Source organism: Chenopodium album, chromosome 3 (assembly GCF_948465745.1).
Source record: "Chenopodium album chromosome 3, dcCheAlbu1.1, whole genome shotgun sequence".
In the NCBI taxonomy this organism is placed as follows: domain Eukaryota; kingdom Viridiplantae; phylum Streptophyta; class Magnoliopsida; order Caryophyllales; family Amaranthaceae; genus Chenopodium; species Chenopodium album.
Window position 1 is genome coordinate 6,619,007 of NC_137836.1, and position 27,297 is coordinate 6,646,303.

General features: G+C 34.4%; 2 protein-coding genes across 2 annotated transcripts; both read left to right on the top strand.

The window, feature by feature from the left end:
• Positions 1-1,452: 1,452 nt before the first annotated feature.
• LOC145623787 (uncharacterized) lies at positions 1,453-16,571 on the top strand. Its single transcript, XM_081676655.1, has 15 exons — positions 1,453-1,880; positions 2,322-2,460; positions 2,551-2,591; positions 3,692-3,785; positions 4,675-5,834; positions 7,144-7,284; positions 8,046-8,118; positions 8,419-8,458; positions 8,660-8,732; positions 9,064-9,129; positions 9,401-9,478; positions 12,433-12,605; positions 14,382-14,428; positions 15,801-16,056; positions 16,138-16,571. The coding sequence occupies exons 1-15, from the start codon at positions 1,513-1,515 to the stop codon at positions 16,479-16,481; spliced, it is 3,093 nt and encodes a 1,030-aa protein (XP_081532781.1). The 5' UTR covers positions 1,453-1,512; the 3' UTR covers positions 16,482-16,571.
• A 3,170-nt stretch (positions 16,572-19,741) lies between these two features.
• LOC145624780 (subtilisin-like protease SBT4.15) lies at positions 19,742-26,611 on the top strand. The gene is made up of 11 exons (XM_081677869.1): positions 19,742-19,825; positions 21,153-21,247; positions 21,354-21,451; positions 21,586-21,732; positions 21,839-21,944; positions 22,475-22,979; positions 23,424-23,539; positions 24,121-24,342; positions 25,305-25,416; positions 25,707-25,920; positions 26,013-26,611. Exons 1-11 carry the CDS (start codon positions 19,742-19,744, stop codon positions 26,609-26,611), a joined length of 2,298 nt encoding a protein of 765 aa, XP_081533995.1.
• The last annotated feature ends 686 nt before the right edge of the window (positions 26,612-27,297 follow it).

Genomic DNA, 27,297 nt, shown 5'->3' on the forward strand with positions numbered 1-27,297 from the left:
ACAAAATTGCGAAGCGACGACGGATTCACTCAAAAAGTTGTATGAGACAACGAATTAAGAATGTGCCGAATTGTTATATTTATGTATTTGGATTCTTAGGTCTTAGCCCTTCCCCGATTAATTCTTGTTTGATTATGTTAAATTCGTTTTCATTATTGTTAATTGTCAATTGTAGATGTCATATGGCTTTATTTGATGAAATTTAATGTCCTTTGGGCCTTCTTTCAGAAAAAAAAAAAAAAATCAATTAACACAAACAATGAATGAACGAGTTTGAGGAAACAATGACGCTACCAAAAGGCGTGGTTTAGTACCCCTAGAACAGTCATACTATCAACTTGTACTCCCTTCATTTTTTATGCCCTACTCGGATTTTTACCGTCTTAAAAACGTATATTATCTTCATTTTCATCTATACTATATACTTCGTACTAAAGTAGTCATTGGAGGAGACACTTGGCATGATTTTGTGCAAAATTTTCCCTCCAAAATGCTCTATTTTTTTTTTTTTTTTTTTTTAATTTATTTAAAAGGACAAAATTGATTCTAATAATCCCACCTTTAACCGGTTCACCATTAATAATCTAAACATTGGGTTAACTTTTTTTTTTTTTTTTTTTTTTTTTTTTTTTTATAACTTTTTTTTATATAATTTGAGTGACATGTATCACTATATATATATAAAAAAAATTCTAAATTTATTTAAAAAAAAACCCATCAGCCAGCCCCAACGAACACCCTAAGGTTCTAACCCAACCTTCGGCAGCCCCTCCTCCACCGTCGAACCCCCATCCCCACAGCTGAAACCCCCATTCCCACCCTTACTTAGAAAGAAAACGGACCCAATTCCAACCCTTACACCCACGAAAACCATCGAAGCCCTTAATATCAATTAATATAAAAAAAATTATTCAATGAATCAATTTCTTCAAGGGGTGGATAGGCTTGAGGTTGAATTTGGGTAAGAGTTTCGAGGTTTTACGGTGGTTAGAGGCCTTAGAGGGGATTTTCGGCGGTTAGAAGGGGGGTTTTGGCGACTGTGTTGGGTTTTTAGGGTGGTTGCTGTGGTGGTTTCGGGGATGGGATTCTCCCGTTTCCCTCTCTTACCCTTTTATTTCAATAGAATATGATTATTTCTCCTAAAAACATAGAATATGGTTATTATATTACACTAGTTTTGTGCCCCGGCGATGCTCGGGTAGTTTATAGACTTTTAAGATAAAATTATACTATTATAATTCAATTTGATTGAAATCTAAATTAACTTTTTTTGCTACAAAGTCAATCTATATTTATCCAACGTGGTACGATACTTGGCGAAAAATTAAAACGCTAAACTAATAATCTTATTCTAAAATTCTATCCTAATTTGATTAAAAATAATTTTTTTTTTTTTTATAAATCCGTGCACGGGCTAAAATTATCACTTGCTTTCTCCCGTTTCCCGTTTCCCGTTTCCCATCTATTCAACCTCCTTGTCCTTCGTCTTCAAGCTCCGACACTCTCTTAGCTATGGATTCCGACTTCGACATCGACATAGACACCGACTTAGACTCCGACTTCAGTGACTCCATCTCAGCCAAAACCAAAACCAAAGGGAAAAAGAAAACCAACAGAGTAGATAAAAACAAAACCAACAGAAAACAGAGAAAAACTACATCAACACCAGAACCTTCTTTCAATCACTCCACTACTACTCAAACTACGACTACTACTTCTACCGACGATAATTCTGAAATCAAAGTTTCAACGTTTGATTATTCAATCGAGAATCATTTTAGGTTTATTGATTCAATCAACAAGCTTTGCGGTCGAGGCGGAAATTCCAGTTTCATTGATACCGAAATTGAACGCCTAGCATCTACAATCACGTTTCTCAGGTGATAGTTTAATTATGTGTATATATTATGATGCAATTGACTAATTTTATGGTTAATTTGAGATTATTTTTTGGAATAAGTGAATAATTTCTACTGTTAGTGTAGAAAAATTGACTTGACATTGAAAGATTGAGGGTCTGTGTACGATAGTTGTATGTGGATTTAACAAGTTTTTTCGGCGAATATGCTGTTAATTATAGAACTTATGAGAATTGAAACAGATAGAATTTGACAACTTGTGGACATATTGAACACAATGTGTTGTGCCTTGAATTGTTCTTTTTAATTTTTATGCTTCGAGTTAGAGACCGTGATATGGGTTTTGAGTAGGTGAGATGCGATTGAGTAATTGGCTTATTGGTTGATGCGCATTGTCTATGTCTTTCTTCCTCTATACCGCGTTCCTGTTTAATGATACCAACCTTATATGTGTGCGTGCAGTGAATGGAGGTATTTCAATTACAAACCAAAAACTGTTCGGTTTGATTCTGAATTTGAGCATCCTGATGGCGATAAAGCCTGTAATGAGATAACTTTATCTCAATTCTCAGCTGCTACGGTGCCAAAGTGTGATACGGAGGTAATCCTTGCTCGCAAAATAATTTCATACTGCATTGTCAAGCAATGACTTCCGGATGTTGCATTTAATTATTTATCTTTTACATTTCAGGCGAATAAAGTTCCTGGTGCTGTGTTGTCTACTGATTCCAGGTTTGCTGTTTATGATACTCATGTATTGTTGTAATTTGTCTGTCCTAATATGACTTCCTCATCGACCCTAAATGAAGGAGTGAGACCACATGCTTTTGTACCTTTGTGGACCCACTGAAGGCAATTTCTATCTGGGTTGTTTTAGAACTTGAGCTTGAATGGCATAATACAGTTTCAAATCATCAACTTTCTAGAGACTTAAGAAGTAATTTTTAAATGAAAAAAAAAAAAAAAATCGAGCCAGTATATTATTTTAGTGGAGTTCTATGGATTGAAATTTTGTTATATGCTAACTTATAGAAGTTTATAGGAATTACATGAAGATCTTATAGACATCAACCACAGAAAAATTTGTAATACTAGTGCTTTTTATTTGATCATATGTTAAATATTTATTATTAAAGATAACTCAAGTCTATATCATAGTCTTCTTACTTACAGACTTACAGCTTAACAATTGGTAGTTGCTTGGTTTTAAAAGGCATGAAGTGCACTATTAGAGCTTAGATATGAGGTGAGGGGCAAGGCAAAGTGAGGTGTACATTTTTGTATGATGATTTTACAGTCCTTTATTAAAAAATTTACCCTGAACCGTATTTATGCAACTCAAATATAAACTTCGTTTTCCATAGTGATGTGTTATTTATACTACCTCCGTTTCTTTTTAGCTGACACGTATTCCTTTTTAGGAATTTTTTTTTTATAGTTGACACGTTTCCTTTTGGGGTAACTTTTTTACCTTGCATTTACAAGCTGCCCCACTTGCTTTCATTCTCTCTCACTCTCTCTTCTCTCCTTAATATATGTGCCTAAATCAAACGCGTCAACTAAATAGAAACGGAGGAAGTATTATATAACATTGAAGATTTGGACATTAAATTTATATTTATCAGACTCGAAGCTACTACAATTTATGAGTCATGAGCTTTAGCACGCTTCAAACATAAATCACTATAGTTGCCAAGTTTAAAGCAATAAAAGCAATACTCTGTATCTTTGGTGCCTTTTGCATGCCTTAGATCCTTTATGTACATATTCATACTTTGTTGCTTTTTAATATGCATATGCAATAGCTGTCCCTAAATTTGAGCTTGTTGCAGGAAAGACTTTGTATTATATGTTGGTGGACTAGTTTGGTCATTGGATTGGTGTCCTAGGACTGATCAAGGAATAGAATCTGGTGTAAAATGTGAGGTAATAGCATGGTTCCTCCTATTTACTATTTACTTTTTTTGTAATATTTCTTTGTAATTTTTTTTCTTCTCTCAGTTTATACTGATGTGTAGGAAGCAAGCATGTTATGATCTAACTACTAATTTTTTTTATAGATTTTTGCTTTGTTTACATTCTCCACCTCTTGTTTCATCCTTTTTGCCTGACAAATATATATGCAATTCTAGTTTAACGATCATAGTATGTTGCCAATGAGGAATCCTTGTGGCTGTTATACTAATTCAAAAATTATTTGGAGTTGGCTTATATGAATCATCATAGGAAGCTGCTCTCGATAATTGAAACAAGAAAAGTAAACAGACTAGTCAAAGAAGATAAATTAAAATGTGGGAAACTGGAAACTTAGACAAAACATATGTAGCAAGAAACGAGGGCAGTATAGATGGAACTCAGGAAATGAGGATACTTAATAAATTTTGAAGAAATATTATGAAAGAGGGCTAAAGAGGAGATGTAAAGAAAGGGGAAAAAAAGGAAGGAAAACAAATGTGAAGAAAACAAATGAAAAAGGTTTGAGAAAACTACTAGTCTGTTTAATTCAGTGACGTCTTTTTACAAATGTGAAGAAAACAAATGAAAATGTTTGAGAAAACTACTACTCTGCTTAATTTAGTCACGTCTTTTCTGCTCCCATGCATTAAACTAAACTACTAATTTTATGGCGTATTTCTTTAAATGAAACTTAAAAAAGTGAGGGTGGACCGGTGGAGCACTAAAACATTGAAAATATTTTCAATCACCATGCCATGCTTTTTCAGAAATCTCAAGTCCCATAAGTTGAGTACAATTTTATTCTCAATATCTCATTCTTATACAGGGCTCATTTCCTTTTTGTTTTCTTGTCTCTCAGTTTCTTGCTGTTGCTGCCCATCCTCCCGATTCAACATATCACAAGCTAGGAAATCCTCTTAATGGACGAGGGATGATTCAGGTTTGGTGTCTATTAAATTCTACAGAAAAGGAAGCTATGCAAGCTTCTGCAGGGAGCATAAAACGGAAATATCAAACAAATAAAGCTGCAAAGAAGGGAGAGATTAATGTCAGTAAACCTGTAAGGCCTAGAGGAAGACCTAAAAAGAATCCAATAGAGAAACCTGCCACTGATCCTGAAATGCAGATCAGTAAAGATCTTGTTGTGCAGCTTCCAGAAAATACCATGCTGAGCTCTCACTCCTCCCAGGACATATTAACTCCCATTAGTCAATCAGAAGAAAAACATCAAAATATTGTGGTTTCAAAGGAAGAAAATAAACAAAAGAAACCCAGAGGAAAAGCTAGAAAAAATCCAATAAGTAGTTCCTCAATTGAAGATTCTGAAGGCCAGTTTATTCCAGCTCTTGCTGTTCAGCTTCCAGAGCCATTTAATGTGCCTCCTGTTGATGAATATATAGTCAGTGACCCTTCTGCAAAGAAAGCAAAGAAAAGAAAAAGGAAAGATGTTCATAATGAAAATATTATAACGAATGAAAATGCTGGAATATCCAATTCTGAAGGGCTGTCTTTTCAAGTTCTTGCCACTGAAATTCCGGAAAGTATGAAGAATGTATCCCCAACTGAAGATAGCTTATTGAATACTTCAGGGCCTCTTGAAGAAACAGGTAAAAGGCGTACCAGTAAAAGAGTACTTGGAACTGATCTGGATTGCACTCTTGCAGTGTTGAGGAGAAGGTCTAGAAACAAGTCAAAAACATGTAATAACTTAGATCATGACAACATTGGGTTGCCAACAGAAAATTTGGGCAAAGGACCTTCTTTAGCAAGCATAGAAGAAAATCTCTGTCAAAAAGACAATATGGTATCGAAAGAACATGTCATGGGTGACAGTTGTCTTGGTTTTGGTGACAGTCATGTCCTAAAAGATGATGTTCTTCCTAGAGTTGTCTTGTGCCTGGGTCATGATGGAAAAGTTGCATGGGATGTGAAATGGCGGCCCCTTAATGCTGATGAGTCTGTTAACGAGCATAGGATGGGCTATCTTGCTGTTGTTCTTGGGAATGGATCTGTGGAAGTGTAAGTATCTTATATCTCCTTCTCATCTGCTTATAGAGTTTAGTGATGTCTTTGAGATTCTTCAATTTATTTATAGCATTTAGAAATCAGGCTATTATCTCAATTCTTTAATATTATCTCCCCTGCCATTCTTTTGTTTGGTTTGCACAAATGTTAAGACATGCAGTATCACAGTGCAACTTTTTTGAGTTCTTGGTGATTGTAATGGGTGGTCCCTTCTTCCCTATCGGTGACAAGTGTTTAAGTCTAGTTCTAGGATTGCAACTTTGAACATAGCTAGTGAGCACAGGCAAGAAAAAAAAATAGTTGCCCCTCAGCAGAATTTAATTTTGCATGTGTCAATTTGAATATATCAAGAGTCAAGACAACGCATTAAAGAGCTGTGTGTTCAATGAACAATAGGCCTATTGAGAAGTTTTGATGCTCACTGACTACACTCCTAACTAAAATTGAATGTAGTTTAAAGGCTTATAATTGATGTGGCACTTGATTCTTTAACAAACTAGAAAGCTTGATATGAGCATATGACTATGTCCATTGGTTGATGTGCTGAAAATGCCCAATAAGAATGGTTTGGTAGCTTGCAAAATTAAAAAATAATGTATATTATTAATAACGTCAATTCCCCTGGAGGTTTGATACAATTGAATCTTATCAGTTTAGTCAGTGTGCCAGCTAAGAATTATTGTAATTGGTTAACAGCCAGCCAACTTGAATTATAGAAAAGATTTTGACTAAACTAAATGAACATAGAAAATTGACCTCCTGTTGATTTGAGAAAGTAGTTGTTCTAATGTTGTTCCCCTTGTTCTCTTCTAAAAAAATAAAAAAAACGGTAGGGTGGATATGGATCCATAATAAAAGCTTTACTTATGCTGGAGTACATAACTCTAGTCTAGAAATAGTTGTTGAGCTGGCAAAAGTTTCTACAATTTGAATTTACTACTTTATATATTATTTTGATCGGTGGATTTCAGTAATTAATGAGTTGATTGTGGCCAAATCCCTGCTTGTGATATCTGTGTTAGGTTATGTTTAGTTCATGTCATATTCTCTTATCATGAACTGCATTCTAGAAACCTTGTCTTAAGTGTCTACCTTACCAAACACATAGTAAATTCTTCTGTGTGTTGTTGTGTTAATATGACACCACAGTATTGATAATCAACTTGGTTTTACACTAATTTATATGCATTGTGCCTCTTGAACGCCTGATGTTGTGTTGTAACATTCTCCTTTTTCATAACTTCTAAAGCTGCTTACTTCAGCACAGTCTTGTTTTAGTTACATCTCTTACATACATTTGCAGGTGGGAAATTCCTTCTCCTCAAGTAATTAATCGTATTTATGCATCTCGACATGCAAAAGGCCCAGATCCTCAAGATCCTCGTTTTGCTAAATTGAAGCCTGTATTTCGATGCTCAGTATTGAAGTATGGTGTTAGACAGAGGTAAACTACACCTGATGTGTGTGTGTCTGTGGACCGCTTAGAAATTTTATATGGATGCTGAGATTTTTTTACTTTATATATTTTCTTCTAAAATGTCTCTTGAGATCTAGGCTTTGAGAGACACGAGAGCTTTTTATGTTAATGTTATGATCTACAACAGTATTGAATGAGTAACGATTTCATTGTATTGTGTTTGTTTTGCTACACAGCTGGAGAACGGAATGCTCTTTATTTTTATGAATGTATAAGATCTTAGAAATGCTTTTGGACACTAACGATCGGAGGTTCATGATTTTTGTAACCACGTATAGCTAACTGAACCTCCGTTTTCCAAAATTGTATGAATTAAAAAAAGTGATGCAAACCAGTTTAGCTATGTGACCTATTCTGATTTTATTGTATCATTCACTTTGTATCAATTATATTTTTTGGGTAGGTGGATAGAGAAAGTCTGACTAATCTGGTCGCATCATATCATTCATGCATAGACCCAACGTGTACTGTAGCTATGAGGGTCAAAGGGGATTGTGTCATGATATGTATTTGATAACTTTCTATATTCTGTAAATTAGAACATCTGTCGACTGTAAACAAGCTTGCTAGTTATTGTTGTAGATAGATGATGTTTTTGCTATATATATTGCTTGACATTTATTAGTCATCAATCATCATTATTTACGATATACAACTTTTAAGTGTATTTGTTCTCATGTACATTGCTTTTTTTGGAAACTTGTGTTTAACTATTGTCAAATTTGCAGTATGCCTCTGACTGTGGAATGGTCGGCTTCCCCTCCACACGATTTTTTATTGGCTGGATGTCATGATGGAGTGGTAGGAATATAGTCAATTTTGTGTTACATGTCATGACTAGGCATTCACCTCATTATAATAAACTCTCTATTTACTCTCTCAAGTGCCCCCTTAAATTTTGTAATTGATGGCGCTGAATTGGTTGATTACGATTTTTAGCTATCCTGCAAGTCTCTCCTAAAGGAATAGATGATTACTGCACCCCGCCCCCCCCCCCCCCCCCCCCCCCACCCCCCTGTTCTTTTTTTTTTTTTTATTATTTTTTTTATTTTATTGGTATGTTCTTATTATTGATGCATCTAATTCTAATTCTTTTTGCAGGTTGCTTTGTGGAAGTTTTCAGTAGATGTTCAATCTGAAGGTACAGTTACTATGAGTGATTGACCTAGGCTCCTCTCATCATTTCCTTTCCCTCCCTTGTTAATTTCAAATGGAAATATAATTATTTTTCAAATTTGCAATTTAAGTTTGCCGCAATAGGGCCAAGTTAGCTAGGGGACTTAGCTAGTAATTAATTAGTTTCACCTTCCTGTTTGCATTGTAACACTGCTTTTCTCTACAGATGCCAGACCTCTGTTGTGCTTTAGTGCAGAGACAAGTCCTATTAGAGCCCTTACTTGGGCCCCATTTGAAGGGTAAGTGTATTCGATTGATATAAATTTTTTTTCGTTCTTAGTTGAAGCAGGATAAATATTGTAGTCTTGTAGAGATGGGCAGTGATTACTTTAATTGAGACAAAAGCTGAACCACTTATATTGATGAGCAATAACAGAAACGTTGTTTGACTTGTTTCCATGACACACTTGATCAGAATTTAACAAGTGACTTCGCAATATATTAGAAGCATACTGGTTTAATGAAACAATTTTTTTAAAAAAATTTAATTTTCTTTTGTTATCATGTGCCGTGAATTTGTTTATTGTTTCTTAATGTTAACTTCATTTTTATCTTCACTTTCATTTTTAGTGACCCAGAGAGCTCAAATATTATTGTCACTGCTGGGCATGGAGGGCTGAAGTTCTGGGATTTGCGGTAATGTAGCAACTTCAAACTTATAAGTTCTTCATTTTGCAATAATGGTAGAAAGAAATTTTGTGATAGCGTGTATGTTCCACCATATTGTGGGTCTAAAGTGCACCTTCGTAATTCAGTTTTCACATCCCTCCAATTAGGGAAAAAATAGGAGAGATATTGTGTCAAATTTTCCCTTGGGGTCATTGTTTAATTCTGGGCATTGGATTCTCAAGTTCTCATATATACTACAACTAATTAACCCGTGAGTACTTCTTCTATTTACCTGCAGTGATCCGTTCCGGCCTTTGTGGGATGCAAATCCTTCACAACGTTTCATATATGGTCTTGATTGGGTGCCTGATCCAAGGTATGATAAAATTCTTCTACTAGTTTTTGATGGAATATATTTGTACATGAATTATAAACTTATATTACTGCACTGTTTTTGTTGTTATTTTCTTTATGAGAAAATATTTACCTACTTTGTCCTATTAGATGATTTATGTGGGTCTGTCGAAACTGATCTCTGTATTGTTTTGGACTAGCAAAGGATAAGACTGAGTAAATCTGGTCACCCAAAACCCTTTCTTGTGGCATGATCGACTCATGATTGTTGATATGTTGTTTCTAGTACTTTCTTACCCTGATTTCATGAAACATTGAAAAAAATGGTGTACTACCACCCAGCATATCTCCACACTAGTGCACATAGGCTGGGGTTTGGTATACCGTATACTTGTTATTATGCAGGAATTTTTTTTCGTAACAAATGGTATAGTACTCCATCCTTTACATATAATGTTTGCAACTTTACATAAACATTATTTACAGAATGTTGCCCCTTCCCTTCATCTTTTGGTTAAAGTGTATTGTGCGAGATTGACTCACAAATGAATTGGGAAGAGGCTCACCTCACACATCTGCCAAACTTACTCTTGCGTCCGTCTGTTTCCCATATGAACCAATTCTTCCTTTGTTACTATGGAGAACGAACTAACCTAACAAACTCTCCAAATTCAATTCTTACAACTTCCTGATTCCGGTAAAATAATATTCAAATCTTTTCTATAATTCTTAAAGATTAGGACCGGCCCCTACTCTCTCCGCGACGCTCATCACTGTCCCCAAAGAAGTCATCAATTGGTAAAAAAGGAGACCGACATTTCGTTTCCAGCAATGTCCTCCAAACCCAACTATCTTTTGTCCAGAATCAATCAAGCGTATCTGAAAACTAAGCTAAGTCTGGTGGTTTGGTTTGTATGGGGCGTTATCAAACACAAGTGAGGTTATAATGTTCGAAATCAAAAGGGTATTGGGGTTTCTCTTCATCATAAAAAATTGGAAACATTAAAGCAACCTATTATACTTTGATCGTGTTTTCTGGTGAGACTACTAATGCTGCTATTTATGGATTCGTAGAGTTTTGGTTTATTGTGAGTTTTTGACTTTCTGGGATTGGCTTTTGTCTCTTATTATGTGTGCATTTTTGACAACCCAACACCTTGTGCCTACTTTTGAACTGTGGCCCTTGTCTTGACATGATCATCCAGCCAATAACAGTTTGCCTGTCAGTTACCTGCTTTTCCTTGTTTCTTCTAACCTTCCAAGCCCCGTACACCTGAATCATCACTGTGAGTTGTCTTCTTTGAAGCGTCTCTGCCGGCAATCTTGGTTCACATGTGAAGATTTCTATTCTATGTTGGGGCTAAAGCTGATTACTTATACCCTGGCCCAGCCAGAAACACCCTATTAGGCCTGTTTTCACATGCTCTTATCTGCCTTAGACCAAAGTCTGACCTTGCCTGTGATCTGCTAGTAAGCTCTACTTATTCTGTAGCATATGGGAAGCTCAGGGTTTTCCTTAAAATTGCTTCTTAATGTTTTCATTGAAGGGGATGCTTGCTCATCTTTAATATTATCTGGCACAAGAACATATCAACTCTAAACTGTGATTGAGTAGAGCAAGGATGTTCCATGATTTAACAGTTGTTCTGTAACGATTTTGAGCTTCTTGTTCAGCAGAATGTCTTTCTGTTACGTGTGATTAAAATGACTGTGTTTTGATTGTATGGACCATATTTACTAGATCAGACAAGGCAATTTTTATATTTGCTGAGTGTACACTGTGTACTACATAGTTGGATTTATGTATGAGATACTTTTATACTCATACTTCTTCCAATCTTTTTTGCAACTTTGAGAGTTTCACGCTTGCCAATGCACATTTTACACCATTTATATCACTAATTATATTTAACTTACAATTATAAAAAGTTGATATTTTGGATGTTTATGAGATTTATCTAAAAGATCTCACATGAACTATATTTTTCTTAATGTATAAATCATAAAACACGGTTAAAAGCTATGTTACTCGGACTCGGGTAAAAATGTACGACTTGGGTTCGTGTCTAAGTGTTTGACTCGGGTAATTTGTGAAAAAATTCTATGATTTTGAACTAAAATGAATTGCCTAAGTGTCATACCCATGTCTGCATGTTGAGGTCCGACACGGGTACTTGACGTAAAATGAAGAGTCCAAGTAACATAGGTTAAAAGAGTATGTATGAATAGTGTATTATTACAAATGTAACGATTAAAAAAGAACGGAGCAAGTATGTCTCTGTTAGTTGTCATTATCTTTGTAGTATACAAAAGAATGAGATGGTTTTTAAAAGTATATCAAAGCCAAAAAGTCTATAACTATTGAACAAACTCGTGAATTACAATGATTCAATTTGTCAATTCACACCGTCATGGTTGCAAATTTGTAAGGCTCGTCATAACACCAGTGAAATGCTTGAAAGTTGAACGTGTGCGTCTTTAGGATTTTTCCTTCTGATCTATAATCTGATCCTGATTATTGTGGCTTAAATTGAAGCAAATAATCATGCCAAAATAATCCAGAACTTCTCAGTTGGTGGAGTTGCATAGCTCTGTTTTTCTCTTAAGTGTGTTTGGATAGATCATTAGGAAGGAAAAGAAGGGGAGGGAGGGGAAGAGGTGGGAAGGGAAGGGGAGGGAAGAATTATGAGATTCCCTTCCAATCTCTTCATTGTTGGAGAGATCAATTTCTTAGAATTTAATTTATCCATTTCTCTCCCCTCCAATTCCCTTCCTCATTTTTTATCCAAATAAAAGATGATCCATCCATACATTTCCCTCCCTTTCCTTTCTCTCCATTTTCTTCAATCCAAACAATGTGTTGATATTTTATGTAATCTATATCTTGGTCATATAGAGTATGGGTCAATCATTGATATTATTGTTTTTTTTTTCTGCTCTATTTACATGAATGTTTTTTTTTTTTTCCCTGTCAAGATGTGTACTTGTATCCTATGATGATGGAACACTACGGATGCTTAGTATATCACGAGCTTCATATGATGTTCCTGTTACTGGACAGCCTTTTAGTGGAACGCAGCAACAAGGATTGCACAGTTATTATTGCTCATCATTTGCCATTTGGAACATTCATGTGTCACGACTAACAGGTGGTTTGTCTTTTATATTTTATGGCATGTTTTTAATTTCTTCATAACTAGATTGTTTGAACTCATCTTATGCATCTCAGACTTTTTAATCTTTAGCTTTGAGTTGATGGATACTTGCTTAATATTCGCCTTTAAAGATCTCCCCATGCTCCTAACATTCTGGGTTAAGCGATCTCTTTATGTTTTCTTTTATATATATATATATATATATATATATATAGTTACTGTTTTCTTAAATTGTGTATATAGATCCCCCGACCACTTACAGGTAAAAAATTGTCAATCAGGAAGATTTTTCCTACTAGTATATTTTCATCAGATTTCAACTCAAATTGGTCATGGTTTGAGAACGGGAATTGAACTCTATCAGATCGATTCTCAAGTTCCTCAGTAGCTTAGTGGTAGAGCTAGTACATGATTTGTACTTCCTGTTTTTCCTAAATGTCCTTTTTTCCTTTATTTGAGTGTGTTACATTCTCTTCTTCTGTTGTGAAGCCCAAGGAGAGGGAGGAGAGAAAGGGACTTGAGCTTCTAAGGCTTGGCTGGAGGACTCATAACGGGTCAGGTCATCCATCCTACCTATCTGAAAGGAATAGGAGGGACATCTTCCATTATAACATTTATTTTGTATGTATTAGAAAAAATATGTGGTCAAAATTAATAGTGTAAAAGTCAAACTGCTGCAATTAAAAGGAACCATAGGAGGTATTAAGTAAAGCCAATGCTTAGGATGGTGATGTCCAAATTAATTTTACATGATGATTGAAAAAAGTCACCATAGAAGCCTAGATCCTTTCAAAGTTCATTTATGATATCAGTATAACCGTATAAAAATTCAAACTAATTGATCTAAATGTCGCAAATATACTACAAATTGTAAACAGATACAAGGACCAGGTGCACTCGTACACAATTATATTTACAACACTTGCAATTCTTTTCTAGAGATCAACACTTTACTTTCTAGTTTCCACAAAGGCCTTATCCATCTAACCCAGTGACACCCGGCACAAGCAACTTGCTTTAATATGTCTACCCTTCTCCCTTTTTCCTTCTCTAGGAGTCATGAAAGCAAAAGAAAAGATACTAGTCAAATGAGAGATATTAATGGTCAAAGTTGTGCTTTGACAAGTGTGCCAGTCAAATTGTTGCAATTTTAAGGAAATGAGGAACTATAAGAACCTTCAAAGGCTCTCTATGATAGTTGTTTAAGCATTTGAGGTTGGTGGGATGGAGGAGAGGTAAATTTTCTTAGAACATAATTTGGAAGAAAAAATGATATACTTCCTCCGTTAGAAATTAGATGACACAGTTTGACTTTGTTTACCTTTCACGTAACTTGCTTTGACTTTGTGTTGTGATTTCGTGTTGAGAAAAATTATACTCATGTCGGGTCTTGTTAGGTTAGTTTCAACATCTATTTTTAAAATATTAAATATTTATAATTTTTGCTAATATGTAATCAAGGATGTTTGCATTAGATTATTAGAAAGTCTGGATGAACAAATGTGCCTAAATGAAATGTGTCATACACTGTGAAGTGGAGGAAGTACAAGATTACAAGGGAGAGATACTTGGCAAAAACTTATATAAAAATGTAATGAAATTTGAAAATTTATTGGGAAAAAATGATAAATGAGAGAGCAGAGAGGTGTTAACTAGCTAGTCATAACTCATAAGCACTCTCCTCATTTTTCCCAATTTAAATATTCTATATCCTGATACATCGATGTTTATGCCGCTCTCCTCCGATATTGACATTATTTTCTTATGTAGGGATGGTTGCATATTGCTGTGCAGATGGAACTGTACTCTATTTTCAGGTAAGATGCACCTTCAATTCCCAATAACATCATTCTTGCTGTTTTCTGTTTTTTTGATGGTTACTTACATTATTATGTGTTGTTTCTTGATTGGAAACATGATTTATAATTTTAGAATTCCCATCACAATTCTTCACTTTTATCTGCAGTTCTATATTCCTCCGAGAAGAGTAAACGTTTAGATAATCCAAACTTTCTGTTCAACTCACTGATTTGCTCCAATAATTTCTTCTAGTGTTGTCTTGTTGTCTTTAGTCTTCACTACTATTTTTTGTGAAGTGTTTTCTACTGTGGATCTTTTGTAACCCTCCTCTCTACTAGTTTTGTGTTGTTGAATGCTGTTTACATCTATCTCCCTAGTACCCTCTTCAATAGTTCTTCTTCGAAGGAAATGTTCTAGATGAATGGTACCTTCGCATCAATGTCAGAAGATGTAGTAAGTCTTCTTTTTGTCCTAGACACAATTATAAGAAGAGTATTAATTGGGCATTAGTTGATGTAAGATAATTGTTGTATTATTACTATTATATGTATGCCAAATTCTCTTAAATATTTATGGTTCTATTTCATTGTACTTGGATTCAATGAGTATCATCTAGCTCTGTATATCGTTAGGTTGATATTCGATTCATGTATGAAGTCTTACTAAGTAACAAATAGGATACATAATTGTTTGAATGGTGTAACCTGCTTGACTGAGACCTGCATCTTTGATGTTGGGATCTATATAACAGATTTATGCATCGGGCATCAATGCCATTTGACCTGCTATTTTTTCTGTTTAAAGAAGCTTTATGAATTCATAGGCTATGGCTGATATTGATTGCACATTTATCAAATACTAAATTTTTGCTTGAGAATTTAGAGGTACTCCCTAGTTCATTTTTTGGTTTTGGTAACTTTGAATCACAAGACGCCATTTTGAATAGTTCTCAGTCTTTTATTAATGCTAAAAAATGTAATAAAAATAAAATTCCATTTTTTTTCTGCTGGTAGGGGTGAAATTCCGAGATCTGATCAAGTGAATTGTTCTGTCTATCCGTTATTTGAACTCAGAAGTTCCAGTTGGAGCTTCTCCTTTGAGCTATAAGAATATATGCAAGGTTTCTAAGGAACTCATCAGTTTTCTAGGCATTAGTGTTTGCTCAAGTTGTAGTGTCAGGGTCCTCCTAGCTAAACCAGAAGAAGCTTGGCCTTGAAATGTTTGGCACTAGTGTAGAAGTATTGAACAATTTGATTTTGTTCTCTTTTAAGGGCTCTTTTGTTTAGGGTAGGGAAGCTGCTTTAAAGTACGAGTAACTGTTTTTCTTTTGAAATTATATTAAAGAAGTTTTTCCGTTGTAACTAATCCTTTTGTTTTTGGTGTTACCAGCTAACACATAAAGCAGTGGACAAAGATCCATTGAGAAATCGGGCACCACATTTTATCTGCAGTTCATTTTCAAGTGAAGAATCAGCAGTCACTATGAACACTCAATTACCAAGTTCTCCACAGCCAATGAGAAAGTCAGCAACTGAATGGGCAAATACGCCTAGACCTGCAAGAACTGTTGCAACGGGTTTAAATCAGGCAAAAAGGAGTAGAAAAGGGACTGAAAAAGGCCAAAAACCAGATGATCAGGTTCTTGGTAAGCTGCTCATCTCGTTTATTCTTTGTATTTGGGATTATTCTGTCATCTGCACTAATGCAACTTACCACAATATTGCAGCATTGTGTTACGGTGATGATGCTGGAGGTGTAGACACAAATGAGGCTCAGACGAGTGTGAAAGCTGGAAAAGGAAAATCAATCAAATCGAGAAAGGATAGTGATGATCAAGCACTGATATGTGCTGATAGAGATGGGGAGAGTATTGATGGAAAACCAGAGCCCAAAGCAGAAGTAGTTGCTGAAATCGATGTTTTTCCTCCAAAGGCGGTCTCTATGAATAAAGTGAGATGGAACATGAATAAGGGAAGTGAGAAATGGTTGTGCTATGGAGGAGCAGCTGGAATAGTGCGGTGTCAGGAGATCGTTGCCCCTGAGTTTGATAAGAAACTTTTAAGGAGGTAACTCCGAGATTTAATTCCTGTTTGTAGAGTGCTAGGTTTGTATTAATTGTATATATTGGGATACTAGTCTATGCAGTTTTTCTGCCCTCCAGTATTGGGTCTCCACTCTTATCTAACATAGAAAAAAAAATTCCTCCCCGACTCCCCACTATCAAGTAGAGTTGTCAAAAAATAGTGTCGTGTCGTATTTGTGTTTGTTCTCATGTCGATTTTATGTTCACAAAATCTATCAAAAACTATTTACAATGTAGGATAATTGCATAATTTGACCACTTTATCTAAACGGGCCGTGTTCGGTTTAGTTTCGGTTGATTTCGTGTTTTCTCTCAGTAATTTCGTGTTCGTGTCATGCCGGTTTTGACCGTGTTGTTGTGTTGTGTCAGGAATTGCCAGCTCAATTTTAGCTCCTTCAAAGGATGTAACTTATCTATATAAATATTCTAACGTTTATATGTAAATATATAGAAGTAACTTAGATCATTTTAAGTAATTTTTGAACATTGTGTGTAGCTCACTTACTACTCCAGTTTTTATAAATTACTGGTACTAGGAAACTAATTTCCAACCTTTTTTTTTTTTTGGTTTAAAAACTTTTATAGCTGTTTTGTCTAACAAATTGACCGCCTTCCCAACGATTGTTACCAGTTTACCATTCCCTTAGTTAAACAATCTTAATTTATCTAAACAAATTAGCTATTGGTGCAGTGGTGATTGAAATTGCACTTAGTAGAGAAGATTGTATGTTTGATCCCTTGCTACAACAATTGGGAGGGGATTGAAATTTAACCACTTAAAATTAAACCTTGAATCTAGATTAGCCCAAAGGGTGACAAGGTGAAAAAATCTTAATTCGCCTGAAAAGTGTAATGAATATTCTAGTATATAGTACTTCATACAAGTATGGTTTTTTGAAGGGTAATTAACATTATATTTTGTGTCAAAAAGAATTTTAAGTAAGGATTATTAGACTAATGCCACATGTCTTGGCTCTTTACTGATATTCTAACCTAACAATTAATTTTTATAGTACTCGAAAATTTAATATTTAGTCTGTTATAAAGTAACAATTACTTATTCATATAAGATTCTATCATAATCATACATTATGTTTATTTTAATTTTTTTATGTCTTATTCACGTATTTCCTCTGTTCTATTAATATTGCAACAACGATGAAATTACGCATCTCAAAGCACATTTTAAATGCTAAACTAGTGTGTGGCTTGGGCTTTGCCCCGGATGTTACTTTGAATAATTTCGTTTTTATATTAGACGCTTTAAAAGACGTACTTCATAATTTTTTTACATGGTAAATTTGTAAACAAAGGCAACAATAACTCATTTTGGACTATTTTTTTTTTGTTTTATATTACATTATAATACTTGTACTATATGTATTTTTATACATAAATGTGAAAACATAAATTATAATTTAATTTTAGCTAAGATGGCAATGCATGTGGTTTTTATTCAATGAAGTGGCATGATGGTAGAGGTTGTTGAATGATGATGTGGCGTAATACGAGTGTAAGAAGGGGTACACGTGGCACATACTCAATTTTATAAACGCCTTTTAATATATGATATAGATATAGATATCTATAATTGTTTAAGAGTAAAAATTATAAAAATTTAATATTGTGAAAGTATTTTATGAGTCAAATCTAAACAGATCCCACATGACTATATTTTACTTAACGTATAAATCATATTATATGGTCAAACAAGAGTGATGAATAGTGCAAAAAATTAGTACTGTCAAATCGGTTTGCAATTTGGTTTCGGTTCGGTTTGAAATCGGGTCAGTTTGAAATCGGTTCAAGTGTCTTACGGGTCGGTTTCAGTTCGGTTTAATTAATTATCGGTTCGATTTGGTTTCGGTTTATTCTTAAGTGGTTTAAATTCGGTTCGGGTTGTAAACGGTTCGGTACAGACGGGTTTCTGTTTGTTAACGGTTCGGTGTAAACGATTTTTATACCGGTTTAAACAGTTTCGGATTGGAAACGGTTTCGAGTTAGAAACGGTTCAGTTCTTTTTCGGTTCAGTTTTATTTTAGTTTGGGTTTTTAACTGTTTCGGTGATTCGACTCTTATACGGTTTAACGTTAATCGAATCAGTTTCATTTCGCGTTTACTAAATATGGTTCGGAACGGTTTATTATTTCAAAAAGTTGGTTTTTTATCGGGTCGTTTGGATTCGGGCATTTAAATGATTTTGGTTGGAAATTTGATCGTACTTGCTAACCTTTTGCTGGTTAACAAGTTTTATATTAAGCCGAGACTTCATCACTTCATATTTAGGCATTATATTATGTACAAATTCTCATGGATTTTGTAAATACATATCATGTTATTTCACTAGTTTATTACGAAGTAGATTATAAAAGTTTAGTGCATTAATTAATGTGTTATTATTGTTTTACTATTAGATTATGAGCTGCTTCTTATTTAACCATCTAATTGATACGAAGTATGTCATAATCATGATTTGATAAGTTGTTGTGACATCAAATTACATTTTGATTTATAGACGGTTCGATTTGTATGTAAGTGGTTCGGTTTACAAACGATTCGGTGCAAACGGGTTGCAATTTGTTAACGGTTTGGTATAAAGGGTTTTTACCTTGGTTCAAACGGTTTGATTCTTTTTCGGTCCGGTTTGATTTCAGTTCGGTTTAGAACTGGTTCAGTTTATTAACGGGTTCGATTCTTATAGGGTTTGACATTATTCGGATCAGTTCGATTTCGGATTTACATAAATACGGTTTGGGTCGATTTTCGATTTTTAATCGGTTCGGTTGTTTCGAGTAGTTAAACGATTTCGGTTTGAAATTTGACAGTACTATAAAAAATCCATTGTTGTAATATTATTTAACGGAAGAAGTATAAAGTATTAAAATATACTCCGTAATAAGATGAAGTAATAGATTTATGGGCCACATTCAACAAATTACTACTGATTGTTAGCAAATATCAATTTCTGAAACAGTCCTTCCGATGTGCATGGGAAGACTGATTTCTTCATTTTAGTAAATTATTATTTTTACGATCCTGAATGAAAGCCAAGATTAACTCAACTTTCATTTTTTTTTTGAGGAAAGATGATTCTACTCGATCAGCAGCCTCGTCAACTCTTATAAATACCATTATTCCATTTTTTTAATCAAAATATCAATACTTAATTAGTCATAAACAAATCCTCTCACTTTTCCTAATTGTGTGAGTTTATTGAGAAAAAGAGTAAGAGATTGAGAGTAGAATAATGAACAAGTTTGTTCTTCTTTTATTCTTCATAAATGTTGGAGTTACATTGATCAAGGGTTTAAACGACAATAATGAAAGAAAGGTATGTACTTGTGACTGATGTGAACATGTGATAACACAAAAATTACTACTATAACATAATCATCAAGCTAAGTTCTTTTGCATTTGGTTGGTGAGACATTTCACAATGCTTAATTAGATTGTGTATCACTTTGATGAAATATTTCGTATTATTATTAAAAAGTTTTCCTTGTGATTGGAAGTACTCCATAGTAATTTGTCAATTCGCTCCTTAAAGAGGAGTGTAGTCATAGTTAATTTCAATTTATTTGATAATTAATGCGAAAACTTTTCAAAAGTACTCTTATGTACTCCCTCCGTCCCCGAAAAAACGAGCCTTTTAGGTTGATTTCGCGGGTATTAAGAAAATTAAATAAAAAGAAGTAAAATATATTGGAAAGACAAATTTACATAGGGTTTGTAAAAAAATAGAGTGAAAAAGTGGGTTTGTAAAAAAAAATAGAGTGAAAAAGTGGGTTTGTAAAAAAATAGAGAGAAAGTATTAAAAGTACATGAAAAAACAAAATTTTATATGGACCGGGAAGCTAACTTTTCACAAATATTGTTGTAAATTGGTAGGTATTTTAATGCAAATGGTTGATCATTTTGGAACTAAAATTAGGCCAAAAGGGTCGAACTTTTGAGGATGGAAGGAGTATTTTTTATTAATTTGATAATGTTCTCCTATATATCATTACATTGTACTTTGTATATAACACTAAATGTCATTAATTTAATTAGTGTTGGATTGAAAAAAAATTAACAATGTGTAATTAGTAAAGAAGTACAATTCCACATGTGTATTCCTTTTGTTTTCATTACTTTACTATTGGAGTAAACAAATTAAATATACACTATTTGTTTTACTAATGTCACCCATTTCTAAAATTCATAATGTAAAATACAAAGAGAAAGACTAGGTACAAATATCTAAGTTTTAGTAGGTTTGTTAAATGCTTTTAAAATTCTTAAAAAGTTGAGAAATTAGTGGATGCTGAGCTTACTTGTCCATATAAAACGGAAAAAAAAAAAGATTTAAATAGTGACAAAATACGTAAACAATCAATTTTTGATCACTTGCATTTATTTTCCTCATTTTACATACTGATATATGAATGTTGTGGGAATCTTTTGCATTTTAATAGCTTTTCACATTTAACAACTAAACATATGAGAGAACAACTAGTAATTTACACCACTAAAATTCAAGTCCAACTACAATGTCTAAAAAAACCATTATTATTCATATAAATCCCATTAAACAAAATTAATTAAATTTAAAAGTGAGATAAAAAAACTAACATGTTTCAAATTTCTTTGTTTTGGACAAACTTTGATATAATATATAGCCCTACATAGTATACATGGGGGAGTCGTCAAGCGGACTTGAACAACTAACAGTGGAGTCGCATCATCACAATTTGCTTGCTGAAACTATTGGAGAGTATGTTCTTTTTTCTCTACTAATATATTTAATAATATATTAACAACAATTATAAACAATTACCTAATTAATAAGAAACATTTTTTTTAACATTTGAAAAAATCAGTGAAAGTGTGGCCAAGGCAGCTAAGATACATAGCTATGGTAGGAGTCTTAATGGATTTGCAGCAAGATTATTGCCTAGTGAGGCACAAAGGTTATCAGGTACTAAATAGTATTCATATTAGTAGACTGATTTTAATTTCATGTCCGACAAGGTATATTAGTGTGGTTCATATATTGTTACACATATATATATTAATTAATGGAATACACTCGTGATGAATTGAGAAATGTAGAGAAAAGCAATGTAGTATCGGTATTTCCAAGCACAATACGAAAACTTCTCACAACAAGATCATGGGATTTCTTGGGAATGCCTGAAAATTTGAAGCAACGTAACCTTCAAAGAGAAAGTGAGGTTATTGTGGGGCTGTTGGACACAGGTTACTTCTTATTTTTTATTTTTATGTTTGTTTGTTTGATTCATTTTTGTTTAAATGACATTCTTATAACTTTTATGGCACGTACAAACTTGCTATGTGTTAATAGGGATTTATGTTGAAGCACCAAGCTTCAATGATGAAGGATATGGTCCTCCCCCAACCAAGTGGAAAGGAAAATGTGATACAGGCAAAAATTTCACCGGATGTAACAGGTCAATTTTATTTTCTTGCAAATATATGCGTGTTTATGTGCATCCGGCATCCCTACCTTATAAAACGTACAAGATTACTCTTATAAATAGCGTGATGCCAATAATACCCTTTAAAATATGTATTTAAATATATAACCTCATTAATGTGTACGGAGTATAAGTTTGTTCATAATGAATAGTGTGTGGACAATTATACCATATAAATGTTTTTTTTTAAAATTTTATTTATTTATTTATTTTGCCCTCATTAATGATAATTACCTTTAAAAAAAACTCTTAAAAATAGCGCGTGAACATTTATACCCTTAAATTATTGTTTATATATTTTCTTTCATCGTGCTACCATGTTTGCCAATAACTAAATTTGTGATATAATACCTAACTGAAAGAGATTTCGAATATGACTAGTTATGGCGCGCGCATTAGCTGCCTTAATTTTTTGAAAAATGAAACGGAGGGAAAATATTGTAATAAGAGTCAAATATTAAGTTAAAGTCAATTCTTTAACATGCTTAAGTTACATCTTGTAGGAAGGTGATAGGAGCAAGGTACTACAACCTAGGAGAAGACACAGGAATGGAACCCACCCCGGTCGACAACGAAGGGCACGGAACACACACAGCATCAACAGCAGCAGGGAGGTCCGTAGAGGGAGCAAGCTTATACGGAGTAGCTAAGGGAACAGTCCGAGGCGGGGTACCTAGCGGGCGCATTGCCATGTATAAAGTGTGTGGCAGTGTAGGGTGTTCGGACACGAACATCCTAGCTGCATTCGACGATGCAATTGCTGATGGAGTCGATATCATATCGTTCTCCATCGGCGGCCCTGTGAGGAACTTCTCGAAAGATGTCTTAGCCATCGGTTCGTTTCACGCCATGAAGAAGGGGATTTTGACAGTCTGTGCTGGGGGAAATGACGGGCCTTATAGTGGGACTGTAGGCAATGTGGCTCCTTGGGTTTTGACTGTTGCTGCTACTAATTTGGATCGACAGTTTATGACTTTGGTAGAGCTTGGTAATGGCTTGAAATTCGATGTAAGTCCTTTATTTCTTTGCCTTATACTAGCTTTTCTTTTTGGTATTCCACTCGGTTCAACCTTTGCGCTAATCCGGATTTGGGGATCAGTTCTGGGTGATTAGGTTCTTGTCCCCTCCCGATTGTTGTTGCGGGGGATTGAACACGAGTCCTCCTTACCAAGTGTAGTCCCAATCACCGCTACACCAACCGCCAATTGGTTGCCTTATACTAGCTTAGTTGTGACATTATTATCTTTACCATCTCTTAATTACTAAAACAAGTCACTATACACGTTTCAACTTCTTATAAAAATTTTCCCGCCAAAACTATTTATAATATTAATTGGGTATGAATTAAGGCAATTAAGAAAATTCTACTAGTTCTTTTATACATCAAAGGATAATATGCAGTATTATTTGTTGCATAAGATGTTAATGATGTTGGACCGTTTTGTGGAGCAGGGGATAGCAGTGAATACATATTCTCCGGAAAAAAGAATGTATCCGTTGACAAGCTCCATTTTCGCGTTAAATGACACCGTGTTGAACCGCACTTTGAGTCCTTCATCAAATCTAAGGTATGACTTATGAGTTCATATTGTCAAATACTGAATAGATTTTCATTATTATTTGTCTTTTTAGTGTCCTGCTTTAACATTTGCACTATGTGTAGTTCATCTTATTCTTTCTTAGTGTATTTAATATGATTTGAACCTATTTTTTTTTTTTTTTTTTTTTTTTTTTTTTTTTTTTTTATCTAATTTGATCAAAATTTATTTTTTGGTCTGATCTAAAATACACAGTAAGGTTCTTTAATAAGGTATCCTAAAAATAACCTTAGTTATGTGAGTACAGTTTCCTTATATCAACCTTGTATAATTTATCCTTATACAAAATATTATTGGTTTTATGTACATTGGTAAACATATCTGATCAAATGCAAACTACATGATCAAATTGAGACACTTTAAAAAAAAAAAACAGAGAAAGTATATAAAACATTCTCATAATTGAATTTAGTTCAAATCATATTCAAGTAATGACTCGAGCCATTCTAATTCCATTTTGTGTCTTTTCTAGTCAATTCATAAATTATTGTTTGAATTATTTATCTATCAACTAGAAAAATTAAAGAAATTAAAACTTTAATGGATGGCAGCACATGTGAAATAGATACTCTGTCGAAGAAAAAAGCTGAGGGGAAGATATTGTTATGCTTGGGTTATGCATATGCAGATTATACCGTGAGTGTAGCCCATGGAGCTGGTGCCATCATTGCTGCTGATGACCCCATTGAATCCGCTTACACTACTCTTATCCCTGCTTCTTTTGTTTCTGCTGAGGCTGGTAAACACATTGGCCAATATATTAACACCACCAAGTAAGTTTACTCGACTTGACTTGACTCTCACTCGTACAGAATACTACTTTGACCGTTTTTATACGTTAATTTATATGTAGTATATGCTATGGGGTTGTTTGGCAATCGACGGTTGGTTGTTGACTTGTTTGACTAGCTGGAAGTATTAGCTGTATGAATTAGTTTTTTCAGTCAGTTGTTTAAGTCAGTTGTTTAAAAAAGTGTTTGGCTTTATCTATTGGCTAATATGTTTGGTAATAAACAGCTCACAACCATTAATAATTTTGGCCCTGTTTGGTGTTAGCGTTTAAGGTAGTGGTTAGCATTTTGACCAGTCAAACACACTACCAAAAATTTGAGAGTGTTTGGTAAAGTAGCGATCTAGTAGCGGTTAGCGATAGATGTAGCGTTTAAGTAGCTTTTCTCAAACGTTAAAAATAGTAGCATTTGACAATTTTTTTTATTACTTTTAAAACAATAATTATTTCAATTTTGATATATTTTGATATTGCAATCGCTACTTTTATCAAACACTCATACTATCAACCGTTACCTTGACAGCTAATCTCTACCCACTACTAATTGACCGTTACTCGATACCTTAACAGCTATCCGTCACTCGACCACTAAAAGTTACTTGCTACCGCTACTTTTGTCAAATAGGACCAAAAACACTTTTGGGTATTTGACCAAACTAAAAACCCAAAAGCTAGGCAAAAAGCCAATTACCAAACACCCCAATACCTTTTTCATATGTATGATTTTCAGTCATTTCAATGTAAAATTAATCATGACGTGCATGTAAATTTGTTAAATTGTACTTCGTATTATTTTAAAAATTTTACAATTGGTCACATATTAGAATCTTTAAAAGTTTAAGCGGCTAACATTAATTAAATTTTGAATGTAGTCTAATTTGTGCGTGACATGCAACATTTTGAGTTTTAGGCATTTTATTAAGTTGAATAAAATTGAAATTTCAGGTCACCACAAGCTGTAATACACAAAACAAGAGTTGTTCATACAACAAACGCTCCTATGGTTGCTTCATTTTCATCAAGAGGTCCACAAACTCTAGCTAAGAACATCCTCAAGGTAACAAATTTACCAATATTGCAACCATTATTCGATCTAAGTCAATTATTATTTTTTTTTATTCTATTACCCGACCCACAAAATTGATATATTTCAGGAGTTGTGAGAGACTAAGAGGTGCATTACTTACTTACGTGGTGCACGTGCATAGAAAACATTGTACATAGAAGCACCATTTAAATTTTAAAATAAATCATTTAACCAAGATGTACAACAAGCTTACAATTGATATAATTCTCTATTTTTGGAAGTGGAAAAATTTATATTTCTGGTGTAAATGAATGATACAGCCTGATATAAGTGCACCTGGGATGGACATTCTTGCTGCATTCTCAAAACTGGCTCCCATAACAGATTACGAAGAGGACAAACGACGCAATGTCTTCAACATCATTACCGGTACATCCATGGCTTGTCCTCATGTCTCGGGTGCTGCTGCTTATGTTAAGACATTCCATCCTGACTGGTCGCCTGCTGCCATCAAATCAGCTCTCATGACCACTGGTAAAGTCTTCACTACTAGAAACTGTTAGCTGTATAATTTAGTTAAATCACAAACCAATGCTGATTTCTGTTTTTCTGTGTACATACTGCAGCTAAACCTGTGAATGGTAATAGCTCAGAGGATCCATTGAACTCAGGAGCCGGGCTGCTGAACCCTGTTGATGCAGTTCATCCAGGCCTAGTCTACGACATCTCACCAAAGGATTACATTCGGTACCTGTGCTTTGAAGGTTACAATGAAAGCGCGCTATCCCTTATCCATGGAATTGAAAACAGTACAAATCACTACAACTGCTCAAAATTCAAACAAGGGGTTGGAGCTGATGGCCTAAACTATCCTTCAATGCACCTTCAACTTGCTGCTAATGTAACACGAATTTCAGGAGTCTTTCATCGGACTGTAACCTATGTAGAACACGGTGCTGCAGTTTACAAAGCCCAAGTGACATCGCCGAATAAGGGTGTGTCTATCAAAGTCATTCCTGATTTCTTGGTATTCACAAAAGCGCAACAGAAAAGGTCTTTCAATGTTGTGGTGAAAGGAACTGTAACTGATCCTACTTCTTCTTCAACCTTAGATGATTGGTCGGATCCTACAGTCTACACTCATAATTCATTCTTAGAGTGGGTTGAGTCTAGCTCTAATCAAAGAGTTAGAAGCCCTATTGTGATCTACCGGGCATACAATTGAGAAATCGGGTTTTTGAAACTAGTTAGAATTAGTAATGTAGTGTTTGAGGGCTTGTAGGTTGCTAGTTAGTTGTTTAATGGTACATTATTTTTCATATGTAAATTTGAACTAGCATCGGAATAATATGTGAAATTTAAGAATAAATCAGTAATAACAAAAGAATACGAGAGTGTGTCAGGGTGGTTAGCTCCTCCGCAGACTCCACCTTCCACCCTCATCGTACATCTTGGGGAGCATGTGGTGAGGTTGGAGAGGTCATAAATGGGATATAGACGGTTTAGCTAGATTCGAGTCGTGGTTATACAACTGAGAATCTTTAGAGGAGGTCACATATATAGTTATATGTAGTCTAGATTTAGCAACCAACATAGCAAAATTTGTTCAACATCTAATAACAGAACAGAGTTTACACAGAACAATTCCTAACATATGCAAGAAAAATTGGAACCAACTAGTTCCTTCAAGTCACATACTCGGCTACTTTGAACAACCGATAACTGAGCAACAACTACATAAGCATGGTCTTTGCTATACAACACTCTTCATACAAAATGTTCATAATCCATACCAACTATTGTAAGCCATTAAACGCTTACAATACCATGGTATTGCTATTTGCTAATACAAAGCTCTTCATTCAAAATGCTCTTTTATTTGCCTATGGAAGTAATTCCATGCTAACCGCT